This window comes from Barbus barbus (assembly GCF_936440315.1).
Source record: "Barbus barbus genome assembly, chromosome: 23".
Lineage (NCBI taxonomy): Eukaryota > Metazoa > Chordata > Actinopteri > Cypriniformes > Cyprinidae > Barbus > Barbus barbus.
In genome coordinates, this window is record NC_136751.1 from 14523451 (window position 1) to 14537282 (window position 13832).

At 36.7% G+C, this 13832-nt stretch overlaps 1 protein-coding gene across 1 annotated transcript in view; it reads right to left on the bottom strand.

Annotated features, from left to right (window-relative positions):
* The window catches only part of LOC306843166 (ryanodine receptor 1-like), a gene marked incomplete at both ends in the record, with an annotated part of 110764 nt that overhangs the window by 34405 nt on the left and 62527 nt on the right, over nucleotides 1-13832 (bottom strand). Inside the window, 17 exons of the mRNA XM_079374465.1 lie at nucleotides 15-149; nucleotides 233-292; nucleotides 1914-2084; nucleotides 4634-4648; nucleotides 4985-5077; nucleotides 6872-6959; nucleotides 8029-8269; nucleotides 8353-8673; nucleotides 8760-8890; nucleotides 8980-9061; nucleotides 11223-11331; nucleotides 11428-11554; nucleotides 11668-11728; nucleotides 12441-12490; nucleotides 12867-12988; nucleotides 13121-13188; nucleotides 13297-13412. Coding sequence (XP_079230591.1) covers nucleotides 15-149; nucleotides 233-292; nucleotides 1914-2084; nucleotides 4634-4648; nucleotides 4985-5077; nucleotides 6872-6959; nucleotides 8029-8269; nucleotides 8353-8673; nucleotides 8760-8890; nucleotides 8980-9061; nucleotides 11223-11331; nucleotides 11428-11554; nucleotides 11668-11728; nucleotides 12441-12490; nucleotides 12867-12988; nucleotides 13121-13188; nucleotides 13297-13412 — 1990 coding nt within the window. The remainder of the gene's footprint in view (nucleotides 1-14; nucleotides 150-232; nucleotides 293-1913; nucleotides 2085-4633; nucleotides 4649-4984; nucleotides 5078-6871; nucleotides 6960-8028; nucleotides 8270-8352; nucleotides 8674-8759; nucleotides 8891-8979; nucleotides 9062-11222; nucleotides 11332-11427; nucleotides 11555-11667; nucleotides 11729-12440; nucleotides 12491-12866; nucleotides 12989-13120; nucleotides 13189-13296; nucleotides 13413-13832) is intronic.

A 13832-nucleotide genomic window follows, 5' to 3' on the forward strand; every position in this document is an offset into this window, starting at 1 on the left:
GAAACAGGCCTCACCAACTCAATGTGGTAGAGAACAGCCGAAACTTCCTGAACTCTCTTCACAACCTTCTCCGGTACATCAGCATCTTCAGCTTTACCTGAGGTCTCCTTATACAGAGCCATCTGCCAGCGCATAGCTGGGTCCTCAACCTACAGACAGACAGAGATGTGTACACACAGACATTTATACTGTACTTAAGATGTTTTCTTCACTTGGCTGTGTCTGTACTTACCTTTCCCTGTAGATGCAGGTTATTCTGCAGAAACTCCCTCACTTCTTCGTCTGTGTCTTTCTGTAACATTCAAATCACCAAAGAGTCAACAAAACTGATACTACTCAGTGCACACTATCTTTCAAAGGTTTGGGGTAAGATTGTTTTTTAAATAAATACTTTTATTTTATATATATATATATATATATATATATATATATATATATATTCATTTTTTATTCAGCAAAGATGCATTAAATTGATCAAAAATGACAGAAAAATTATTTATAATGATACAAAAATGTATATTTCAAATAAATACTATTTTTAACATTTTTATTCACCGAAGGATCTTCAATAAAATTATGATTTCCTCAAAATATATTAAGCAGCACAACAGTTTTCAACATTGATAATAAATGTTTCTTGAGCATCAAATCAGCATTGTAGAACGATTTCTGATGTATCTTGTAACACTGAAGACTGGAGTAATGGCTGTAAAAAATTTCCATGTAAAAAAACGATAATCTACTGGCAGCTGTTGTTGCCAGCATCATACTGTAAAAACACAGTGTGCTACAGTTTTTGAAATTAACAGTAAAATGCTGTTTTGTCATCTACAGTATACTACTGTAATTTAGCAGTATGATGCTGGCAACCACAGCTGCCAGTAGATTACCACTTTTTTTTACAGGGAAATTGTTTACAGTGGCATCACATGATTGAATTACTATTTCGTATATATTAAGATAGAATATCTTATAATATAATAATATACATGTTACGTCTATGACTTAATGCATTATATACTGGTTCCGTTGTTGTTGTCTCTCGTTCCTTTTTAGGATTGGTCCTGGACATAATGGGAGTCTGCTGGTGGTTGGACCAGAGAAGAGGCCTGGACTATAAATTCTCTGGCATTCCAATGGAGGGAGCTCTCTGCCTCTTTGATCGATTGCTTGTTGTGATACTGTGCTAGCTGGTGAATATGTGGCTGCAACAGAGTGTGTTTTCTGTTCCAGCCGAGTGTTGCTTGTCCTCATTGACTTGTGTGAGCCTTATCTTTAGGACATTGATGTCTTGTTAACCATGTTTGTAAGTTCTTAACTGTGCTGTGGAGCAGTAGGGGGTGAGTGCCTTGTTTCTTTTGTAGGCCATTAGGCCATTCATTTTTCTCCTGTTTATTGGGCAGATAAGGAGATAGGGAATTCGATTGTATGTTTTGTTTCTTTATTTTGATCTGTAGGGAAGGTAGTTCTTTTGTGGGGAAGTTAGTTTCTGTTTGCTTATTATTTTGGCATTAGCTCACCCCTGAAGATTTTGCTTCTGATTATTCTGTTTTCGTATGTTTTGAATATATTGTTTTGTGTATCTCAGTCGAGAAAGGCGGATACAATTGCAACAAAAACGAATAAGAAAACAAGGAAAGAAAAATAAAATGAGCAATTAAGATGACGTGGTTGTGTTATTTATTTTACACTCTGACCTAGACCAGGGATCGTAACATACATAATATAATATTATGTTAAATTGTAATATTACAGTTTTACTGTATTTTTGCTAAATGCAGCCTTGCTGCATTGTTTCAAAAACACGAAAAAATCTTACTTACTCCACACTTTTGAACAGTAGTATAAGAGTTTTTGTTCTGTTAAATCAACCATCCTAATCAAACTATATGGCTAAACATGTGGCTAAATACCAGAGAGTAGCGGATCTTGGCCATGTTTATGAGCTCTTGGTCTGCAGGGGAACACATGTTGAGGCCGATGGGGAGCAGTTTCTTCAGGGCCGCTACAATTAGCGAGGTCTGAACGGAATAACGGTCACCACGCCGCTTCTTCTTGGTCCGCTCAACATCTGAGCCTCCACCCTACAAAAACTCTGCAGAGTTAGACTGACACAAGGATGTTCTTACCTAGAAAGACAGGTTTGGTCACAAACAGGCTGTTTCGGGAAAAGAATATGGATTTGTTTTAGGAAAGACTGATTTTATTGACAAAAACAGTCTTTAGAGGGATGCTTTCTAAGTGAATAATGTGAATACAGAAACAATTATCTGTAAACATCTCCCTTCTGTAAGTGTCTTGCTTTCTGCATAGCTGATGATTAGCTACAGTTTTTATATTGTTAAATAATGTGTTAATGGAAGCTACTTTCTGTGTTTTATAGATTAACAAGGAAATTGGGAAATTTACCAAACCAGCACTGAGGGAAAATAACACCATGCTTCAAGGATGTGTTTTATCAGTCTATTAGGAAATGTTAGAGCTACACATACAGCAGTCTCATTGTTAGTGCTGTAAGGTTGCCAATCCTTTATCACTGCACACTTAAAAACAACACTAGGCTTTGGGGCTGCTCCATCCCTCACACACACTCTCTGAGTCTGTGCCTGTAAGACGTCATTAATGACTGTTGCCTTCTACAACAAGAGCTCCCTCTGGCCTTTCAGCATGAGATGAGATCCAAGACAAGAGCAAAATGAAGATGAGAAGAGACTAGACAAGACGAGACATGAGAGGAGAAGAGAGGAGACTAGACAAGATAAGAGGACAGGAGAGATGAGACCAGGGCTGGACATTAAAATCAAATTGTGATAAAAACTACTGTGGTATTTATTATTTTTATTTTATTTTTCATTTTTAAAGAGCTCCAAGTGTGCTGTGCCTGTTTGTAGGGCTGCAAAATAGAGTTTGGCAGCTGTGACGTCAAGACCTGGAAACCTAATTTGTGATAACATGAAAATGATGCCATAATAAACATGAGTTTTGAAACTTAAAAAAACAGAGTTTTTGTTTTTGCAAATAAACTCTTCATATGTTTAATAAGTAACTACATAAGAACATTTATGTTGTGAGTGTGTGCAATTTACATTGTACAACAAAACACTAAACCATCAAGTTTACCACAGACCTTATTTTATGGTCTGTGAAGTGAAAAGCCTCATTTTAAAATTCTAGGCAAATTAGTCTTACAGGTTTTGATGTCAGAGCAGCAGCACTCCCTTTGTAAAAAAATCCAGTGAATATATATCAATATAACTATAAAATAATACTTACTACCATCATCATTATAATTATTATGTAACAAAATATATAAAATAAAACTTATTGTAATGCAATTATTTAACTGTAAAGTTAAAAAAATATATAATAATTTTATTTTACAGTACTGTAAAATTACAATACTAATATTTCTGTCTTATTTTCTTCATGTACAGATGTTAAACCACTGAGCTTTTATTTTGGAAAACCACAGGGTTAAAGCTTCTCCTTTGTTGGAAAAAGGTTTATAAATGCTTCTCATTTAAATTCTGGTAACATTTTGGCATATGTTGCATTTTTAAATGCATGTCATAAAAGATGCAAATTCAGCACATGCAGAGATGGAGATATATGAGCTGCTCGCATGTAAATAAACACAATGCTAAGCTTTACTCTGAAAAACATAGTGCATATTGTTTATTTTAGTAAATCACAGTCATTGCGATTTGATAAACACATTTGATAATCAGCATGTTCAGTTTGTTTCCAATTAATCGTTTAGCCCTAGATAAAAGCAGATGTATGTTAAATTAATGTATTCTGAATGTATTAGGCAGAGAGGGGCACCCATGGAGAGGAGATAACAGATGGTTCTATAGTAATGGCCGTCTCACAGCACAGAGGAGGAGGTGGTATCCTGAAAAGTGAATAGTATAATTGTGCTAGCTAACACCTAACAGAGACAAACTTTTTAGAGAAGTGAGCAAGTGAGTTGGGTTTGGGTAACATGTCAATTAATAACAAAAGTCACATTAATCAAAAAGAAGCGGAGAGTACCATTTAATTGGATACAGTGAAGTAAAAAAGGGAGGGAAATATTAGATGAGAGATGTAATGAGAACTGTTCCCTTTATAGGATAAGTCATGTTCCCTCCCTACATTACCTATGTCCTCATACATTTCCCTGAAATCTGTGAAGATTAAGTGATGGGTAATGGTTTGACAATGTATTTTTGATAATGAGTTTTTTGCTCCTAGTGAGGGAGCATCACCACCAGAGCTTGTGGGGAAAAACAGTAACATCAAACATTAACAACAAACTAGACAACAGCACTAGAAGAAAGAAAAGGAACCAGACAAGTCTGCAAGAACTTGCAGCAGTCAAAATCGATCAGAGGCACATCAATCAAAATCACTGTCAGATTATGGAACTCAGATCCAGCGAGAGTTAAAGATCCAGCTGAAAATGGGTGCCATGATCCTGACTCTAAAATCTATGGCTGAGGGCTTTCATCAAATAAGGTACCAACAAACCGCACACACACTGGCAATGAATGAGGGTATGGCCAGTGTGTGGGAGTTTGATGAAAAGCCCTGCTTGTACGCCATGCGATCAGCATAGCTCTTTTTTTATCGTGCAGAAACATGGTCTGACCTCTCCGTCTCCGGCCTACACACCCCGAATCCACAGCGAGACAGGACACAGAGAGAGACAGCACTGTTAAAACTTAAACCCTCATAGACAGGAAAAAACATCAATGGATCTATAAACCCACTGTGAGAGTAGAAACAGTGTCTGTCCTGAAGAGGACATTAGGTCAGCAATCAACTGAAGAAATTGAGTTTTAACAAATCTAACCATTTTCTTTTCATTAAGAAAATTCTAGAAATAAATTATTAAACAACATTTTGACATGATGGAGAAGGTACACAACTTTTACATTTACATTTAAAATCAAATGTCAATTTTGCAATGATGTGAGCAACAGTAAGTGGACAAACTCACCTTGCTCATCTTGCTTTTGCTGTCAGCAGTGAGGAAGGACATGTTGTTGATCTCATTCATCACCACAAAGTTCTGCTCCTCACGCTTGAAATTCTGCAATCAATAATAAAATAGTTATTAGAAAAGTGGAAAGAAATTGGACGCGAGGCAAGAAGAGACAAAATGAGAAGTGAAAGTACAATAAACAAGAGGAGACAGGTTGAAAAGAAATCAGAAGAGACAAGATTAGATAAGACAAGAAGTTTCTGAATAAATGTCTAATTTCAGGGACTATACCTGATAGCCTCAAAGAAGCTACTGTGACACCTCTTCTTAAGAAATTTTCTCTTGATACTAGTAATTTTAATAATTTTCGACCCATCTCAAATCTTCCGTTTATTACAAAAGCACTGGAGAAAACTGTGTTTTTTCAGTTACAGTCCTTCCTTAGTGCAAATCATTTTTTTGAAACCCTCCAGTCTGGTTTTAAGCCTCTGCATAGCACAGAGTCTGCTTTATTACAAGTCCTAAATGATATCTTATTGGCGACTGACTCTGGTGACTCTGTTGTCCTAATTCTTTTAGACTTGACCTCGGCTTTTGATACAGTTGATCATAAAATTATTTTATCTTGACTAGAATATTTTGTGGGCATCCAGGGAACTGTTCTTAGCTGGTTCAAATCATATTTAACAAATAGAAGTTTCACTGTTAGAGTGGGCAATTTCTCTTCATTGGCTGCTAAACTTTCCTGTGGAGTGCCGCAGGGTTCTATTCTTGCACCAATTCTTTTTTCTTTGTATTTACTTCCTCTGGGCTCTATTTTCAGAAAGCATGGTGTATCATTTCACTGCTATGCAGATGATACCCAAATTTATCTACCTCTGAAACGAAATAAACATGCTGCTCTGGAATCTCTTTTTGCCTGCCTGGATGAAGTGAAAACATGGTTTTCTCATAATTTTCTATTTCTGAATGAATCAAAGACTGAGGTTATAGTCTTTGGCCCTAGTGACAATTCAGGGAGCAGAAGTGTTGATTTGGACTACCTTGCTCCTTTTACTTCTTCCTGTATTAAGAACCTAGGTGTTTTCTGGGATCAGAGTCTTAAATTTGATAAACAAATAAATGCGGTTATTAGTTCCTGTTTTTTTCAGCTACGCCTTCTTTCTAAAATTAAATAGTTTCTTTCTGTGAAAACTTTAGAGATTGCTATGCATGCGCTCATTACAACTCGCCTGGATTACTGCAACTCTCTCTATCTCGCCATTTCTAAATCTTCCATCGCTCGTCTCCAATTAGTTCAAAACGCTGTTGCTAAATTCCTCAAAGGACAACGTAAATTTGATTCTGTTACTCCTATTCTGAAATCATTACATTGGTTACCTGTGCATTTTAGAACTGAGTTCAAAATTCTTCTCTATGTTTTAAAATCTATAAATAATCTGGCACCGAGCTATTTATCTGACCAACTTTATCTTTACAACCCTACTCGAAGTCTGAGGTCTGGTGATCAAAGGCTTCTCTTTGTCCCCAGATCTCGGTTAAAGCATAGAGGGGATAGAGCCTTTGCGGTTGCTGGCCCTAGGTTGTGGAACAGCCTTCAAGCCTATATCAGATTGGCACAGTCTTTAACGGTTTTTAAATAATCTCTTAAAACCTATCTTTTTTCTTTGGCTTTTAATTCATTGTGAATTTATGGTATGAATCTGTGGGCTATCTTGTGTTTTATGTCTTTGTTTGTGCAGCACTTTGGTCAGCTGTGCTTGCTGTTTTTAAATGTGCTATATAAATAAAACTTAAAGACGTTTTGGAGGAGACAAGGACACAAAGAGGCAAACAAAGAAGAAACTAGACATGAGACAAGACAATGGGATTTTAATTATAGAGAGGGAAAAACAGACTTACTTGAGATTTGGACCAGAAGATAAAGACTTCTCCAACCATCCTGAAGAGGTCCTCAGCATCAGGGTCAGGAGAGGTCAACCACCTCGCCCTTTAAACGACAGAAAGAACCAAATCTCCAGAATGACAGTCTTAAGAGTCATTCACACCAAGGATGATAACTATAACAATAACCATAGTTTTAATAATAGTTCTAATTCTATGAGAATAGGGAAGTCCACACCACAGCTACAGAGCAACAATACTGTTTTAATTAAAATTGTTTAATTACATTTTTTTTTTCAAATAATGTTGTAAATAATGTTCGTTTAGCTTCAGAAGACCTCAGTATATTATCAGGAGCCACACTGTTTTTTTGTAAGAGCGGTTGACATGCATTTTATGAATCACCAAGGTACGGTGGCCCAGTAGTGCACAACACAACGAAATCTCCACAACACAATAGAAACAAGCCACAACACAACAGAAACAAGTCGCAACACAGCAAAACAAGCTACAACCCAACGAATTTAGCAAAACACAATGTAAACAAGCAACACAATGAAATTCGCACAACACAACAGAAACAAGCCACAACACAATGAAATTCACACAACACAACGGAAACAAGCCCAACACAACAAAATTAGTCTTATGTGTTGTGTTGTGGTGATTTCCTTGAGTTGTGGAGATTTCAGTGTGTTGTGCACTACTGGGCCATCATACCAAGGACCATGGTTTCGGCTAAATCCTCTGTTCTACTGAAGAAAAATAAATCACCTACATCTTGGATTTCCTTAGGGTAAGTAAATCAACAGGAAATGAACTATTCCTTTATGTATTTCAAGCAGCAGACTACATAACTGTAGCATGCGTTTATAATAAACAGAACGTTATTGTCTGTTGGTTTGGACACTAATACAGTTATTGTTCTTGGTGTGAAAGGCCTTTACTCCGAAAAGACTTCAAAGTGTCTAGAGGTATGTTTGTTGGTGGTCTTGTACAAAAAAATAAAACCTAAACGATACCTGGACCACAAAATTGTCCATCGGTGTGGATGCTAATATAGTATGAATGGGCCTTTACTACTGCAAAGGCTTTAAAGTCTTTGAAGTTACTACGGTTGGTAATCATGGACCACTATATTTGGACCATAAAATCATCCTGCGGATGAGAGATACCTATTGTTGTCCACGTATCGGATGAGTAGCGGGTAAAGAGCATACAGATCCCTGCAGAGCACAGCGAACTCATCACGAATGGTTCCTTGCTCACTGTCCACCTCTGCCTTCCCCTCCATACGCAGCTGATCCTCCTCGGCCACCACCTTTCCACAACGTTTCTTCAGCTTCTCCATGGTGGGGATGAAGTGGGACTTGAGCATCTCAGGCTTCGCCCTGCTCACAATGGGCTGAGCAAACACTGCAGAGGAATATCAGGAGGAACTCCATAAGTAAATTCTTAGAATTGACTGCCATTTTTTAAAATGCTTGGTTTCCACTCACCTGCTAATCTCTTCATCCAGGAAGCTTCATCAATGCCCAGGTTATTGACGACAATCTTCATGATGCTACCCAGGAGCTGATTGAGTTGTTCCGAGGTGACATCTGTGCACAGACAGCCTTCCTGCTCTGGGAAGTTCTCTGGTCCTCTCTCCCACCAGCGGGGCAGATAGTTGCACAGCATGGGCAGGGTGATCTCAATCACGTGGGGCATCTCTGTGTAACGGGCCCCAGACTCTGCCAGATCCCCGATCTCTTTCATCAACACGTCCAGCTCAGGGATGTCCAGACACAGTTCCTGCACTTGACTGGGCAGACCCAGGACTAAAACATGGATGATAAAGCAGTTAAGTAAACGCTAGCTGATCACAACACCTATAAATGGAATACATTCAGATTGAGCTACTGACTTGTTCTCTCTCGTGGGGTTTTGGTAGTGTACACTGAGTATGTGTTGAACTCGTTGAGGTTAGGCTCCAGAAATGCAACAGGCATAGCAGCAGCCAGATGAGCCAGACATTCTCCTAGAGCTGGTCTTTGGCTGTGATATCACAACATAACATTCATTAGCACATTCTGTAAAAATGGCTCATATAGAAACAAACACGTATATGCAAAGCTGTTTCTTACTTCTCAGCATGAGGGGTCTTTACAGTGCCCAGGGAATAGATACTGCACATGATACGGTAACAGGATATCTGCAAGTCATCCACTGAGTGATGAAGGGAGAGATACACAACATAAGGGACAGTGAGCGATCCACCATATATAACAATTACAATATCACAATTATTTGCAGATTTTTACTAATTGTGTATGTTCTAACTTTCGATTAATAATGTTACCTCAGTAGTTTCTGGAAATTAAATTAAATTAAATTTAAAAAATTACATAAAAAATGTTTTAATTAAATTTGGTAATACTAATAATTTATGCCATTTACATTAGGCCTACTGTTATGCCTACTGTTATTTTATTTTATTTGAATAAAATAATAAAATATATTTACTTTATAATATTAAATTTATTTATAATGCTAAATATAATTATATATATATATATATATATATATATATATACTTATTTACACCATTTATACTTATTTTAATTTAATTTAATTGTATTAAATTAAATTACATTAAATATGATTATACTACTCATTTTACACCATTTAAAAGAGAAAAATAAGCACAGCCTTTTCAATTTAATTCCTCCCACATGTTAATTACAACCCCAATTCCAGAGAAGTTGGGACACTTTATAAAATGCAATAAAATCAAGAATCTCTTTAACTTTTATTTAACTGACAAAAGCACAAAGAAATTATTTCAAAAGTTTTACTGACCAACGAAAATGCATTTTGTAAATATGAACAAATTTAGATTTTGATGGCTGCAACACACTATGTTTAACACTGTGTCAAATCAACTTTCCTTTTAATTACAATGTTTCATTGTTTGGGAATTGAGGATACTAATTGCTAAAGTTTTGCAAGCAAAATTTTTGTCCAGTCTCGCTTGATACAAGGCTTCAGAAGCTCAGCAGTCTGTGATTGTCACTGTCTGATTCTCCTTTTCATGACTGGTCATATATTTTCAATAGGAGTCAGATCGGGATTGCAGGCAGGCCAGTCTAGCACATTCACTCTGAGTCTACGAAACCATGCTGTTGTAGCACATGCAGAATGAGAGCTGGCATTGTCTTGATCTAATAACCATGGACTTCCCATGAAATATATGATCTTGATGGCAGTATATTTCTCTGTACAATTCCAATATATGCCTCCATGTCAATAGTACCTTCACACATATGCCAGTCACCCATGCTCTGCTGCACTCCCATACCATGATAGACATTTGCTTTTGCTTCTGTCACTGATGAAAGCCTGGATGGTTCCTTTTGTCTTTGGGACTGAGAACTCGAAATCCATTTTTCCTGGAAACAAGTTGAAATGTGGACTCATCTGAGCACAGGACATATTTTCACTGTCTTTTTGACTATCTGAGATGAGCTCTGTCCCAGAGAACCTGGCAGCATCGCTGCATAGAGTTGATGTATAGCTTTCTCCTAGAATAAAAGTTATTCAAGTTGCATTTCTTGATGCAGCAGCAGACTGTGGTAAATGGCAGCGGTTTTCTGAAGTTCTCCTGAGCCCATGTGGCAATATTTAACACCGCATAACGGTTTCTTATGCAATGCCATCTGAGGGCTCAAAGGTCAAGCACATTCAACTGAGCTTCCCTGCCTTGCCCTATGTACTGTGATTTCTCTGGATTCCCTGAATCTTTTCACAATATTATAGTTGGTGAAAGACCTAAATTATTTGCAATTTTGTATTGCGAAATGTGATTTTTGATTAATTTGACACTCTCATGAAATTTGGTACAAAGTGATGAGCCATGATCCAGCTTTGCTTGCAAAGTCTGAGATGTTCCTTTTATACCCAAACATGATACCCTCACCTATCACCAATTCACCTGCTTACTGTGAAACTTACTGTTTCAAAACAGTTTAACGTGGATATTTTATAACATTTTCCCTTTTATTTTGCCTCTGTCCCAACTTTTTTGGAGTGTGTTACAGGCATCAAAATCCAAATTTGTTCATATTTACAAAACACATTTACGTTGGTCAGTGAAAACTTTGGAAATCTTTTCTTTGTACTTTTATCAATTAAATAAAAGTTCAAGAGAATTAACAAATCACAGATTCTAGATTTTATAGCATTTTACAAAGCGTCCAAACTTCTCTGGAATTGGGGCTGTATTACTGTAATTAATCCATATATTTATAAACTAAGTAAATGTACTCTTCTATGTAGGTTAAATTTAGTCAATTTAAATGACACCGTTGAACCTATGAGAATAACTCACACATGACATCATCTCCAAACTGGTGCTGGGCGATGTGGTCGAACAGAGAGGTGAGCACTGGCATAAGAGCAGTGGTTGTGTAGCTAATGTTCTGAGATACACCTTTCACCTGTTAGAGACAGAGAGAGGCAGGGAAAGAGGCTCAATTGAACAACTTTGACAAAGAAGGGACATCTCAGAGAACAGTGCTATATTTACATCTGACCTGGTTTTTGGTAGACACTTTCCCCAGTTTAAGGTTCTCAACCATCTTCTCAATATCATCAGCAGCACTCTCAAAGAAAGAGCGCAAACCAGCCTTCACAATCTCAGGCCCAGATTTCATCACAGTTCTGGGAGAGAAAGCAAAATAAAAGAATAGAAAGCCTGAAATGTAATTCATAAACATAAATTAAGGATGTAGACATCAGTAAAACACAGGGAATCATGTGGTCAACAAACATACCTGGCATCCAGTGAGTGGGAAAGAATATGAAGACAGTTGACCACTGCTGAGGCATCAGTGCCTGCACACACAAACATTCAGAGCATGACACAGGCCTTCACCCACAACATGTGGACTGAGGATACTATGCTACAATATATGACACGGATATAGCATGAAGTGGTAGAATTAAGCCAGAGCAGATATTCTTCTGAAATACAGTACTCCTATGATAATGATTCTTACTATAGGAATACTGAGCCAACACTGCAAATGAAGCACCAACGTAAGCAAAGCACAGCAAATCATTAGACAACCACCCAGAGCAAGAAAGAAAGAAAGAAATTAAGGAAAAGAAAAGAAAGGACTGACTAAAATTAAATACCACATATTTATGCTTTTTTCATTTTTATTTGACTTAAATGAAATCAAATAATTCAACTTATTTATGCCATTTTCATTAATGTTATTTGAATTAAAATAAAAAAAAACTTATTTACACCATTTTCACTATTTTTAATAAAATAAAAATACTTGACAATTTCAATACTATTATTTTACTTTAATGAAATTAAATAATACTGCGTATTTATGACATTTTAATAGTTATTTTGCTTTATGTAAAGAAAAATAAATTTCAAATAAGAAAGAAAGATAAAACCAAAAACAAATTCAGAGCAAATAAGTGGAACTATTAGGAATGAATGTACTGATGATGTAAAACATTCAAGTAAAAGGGGATGATGCGGTGAAAAAATGAAATGTGCAATCAGGTCATCATGCAGGATTCTTACCAAAGAGGGAAACCCTGTGTCTCACCAGACCGGCCAACTTACAGAAGATACTGAGATAGAAAATACATAGATAGAAAAAGAAAAAAGAGGGATGGAGGGTTGGGAAAGAGGAAATGGCATGAAAAGGAATAAAAGGGTGAGGTTAAGATGATGGAAAAGTAAGAGCAAAATAATGAGATCCGTAAAAGATAAATGTAAAAAAAGGGAATGAGGGAACCCGTGGGAAAATACTCCGGGAAGGGGCAGAGAGAAAACCACAGGCAAGAAGAAGTGTGAGGAGCAGAGAGGATGTGACAGGTCGCAACATCAAAACTAACATCATTTAAAGAAGTTCTGTAAACATTCACATAATCAAATGAAATCTTTAAGATACACAAAATCTGACTTGGTTACCACAGCGAAATGAAGCTCTGTAGCATTAGTTACCTAGCAATCATCTCCTTCTCCTTGTTGGAGGCATGACCACCACTGCCCAGGACTTTAGCAGGTGTGGACAGGAAATACAGGCAGTGATTCTTAAAGTACTGGTTTACCAATGGAAGCAGAATCTACATGAACAGAATATAAAGAGGAAGAGCAAAGTTTGATCCGTAGGATGGAAAGTCTGTATCGCTTCCAGCTAATTCCCTCTGAGCTGTTTTATTCAGCATGCACTCATATTCCGGTCAAAGGTGTCTCACCTTGGCAAAGAATTTAATCTCCTGTTCGTGAGGAGATTTCTCCACTCTTCCGCTGCTCACAACAGCCTCTGGAGTAACAAACACATGTAACATTAAAATATACAACTTCAAGTACAAACTAACATCTACAGTTCTTTGGATCTGAGAAATGGATCTATGGATCTATGAATGTATACCAAGATGAGCAATAAACTCCTGGGCAATCTCCATCCACTTCAGCAGCTTCTGCAGGAACCCATAAGCGAAACGCTTCTCAATGGAGGAAATCTCCTGTTCCATGTCCTTCATACCTCTGGAGAAGAAAAACAATGAGGAAGAGAGAAAACAACATAAGGACAAAACACATTAAGATTACTTAAATCTTAAATGTTTATGTAAATGCATGATATTTATAATACATGTAAAAATGAAATTATTATATATTATATATATGTGCATAGTATATTAGTGCTGTCAATCGAAAAAAAAAATTAATCGCACGTTTTCTGAAATTAACCGTGATTAATCCCACACATTTAAAGTTTTTAAAAATACTTTAATATTGCAATAATTTCATATTCAATCTTCAAATTAATGTACAAATAACATTTTAATATTTGTTTAATGAAATCTTTTTTATGGCTGAAGGCCAGTATCACTGATACCAAGCAATACTGATTTCCCTATAAAAAAATTCCCCTAATATTTAACCATTGACTATAGCCATATACAT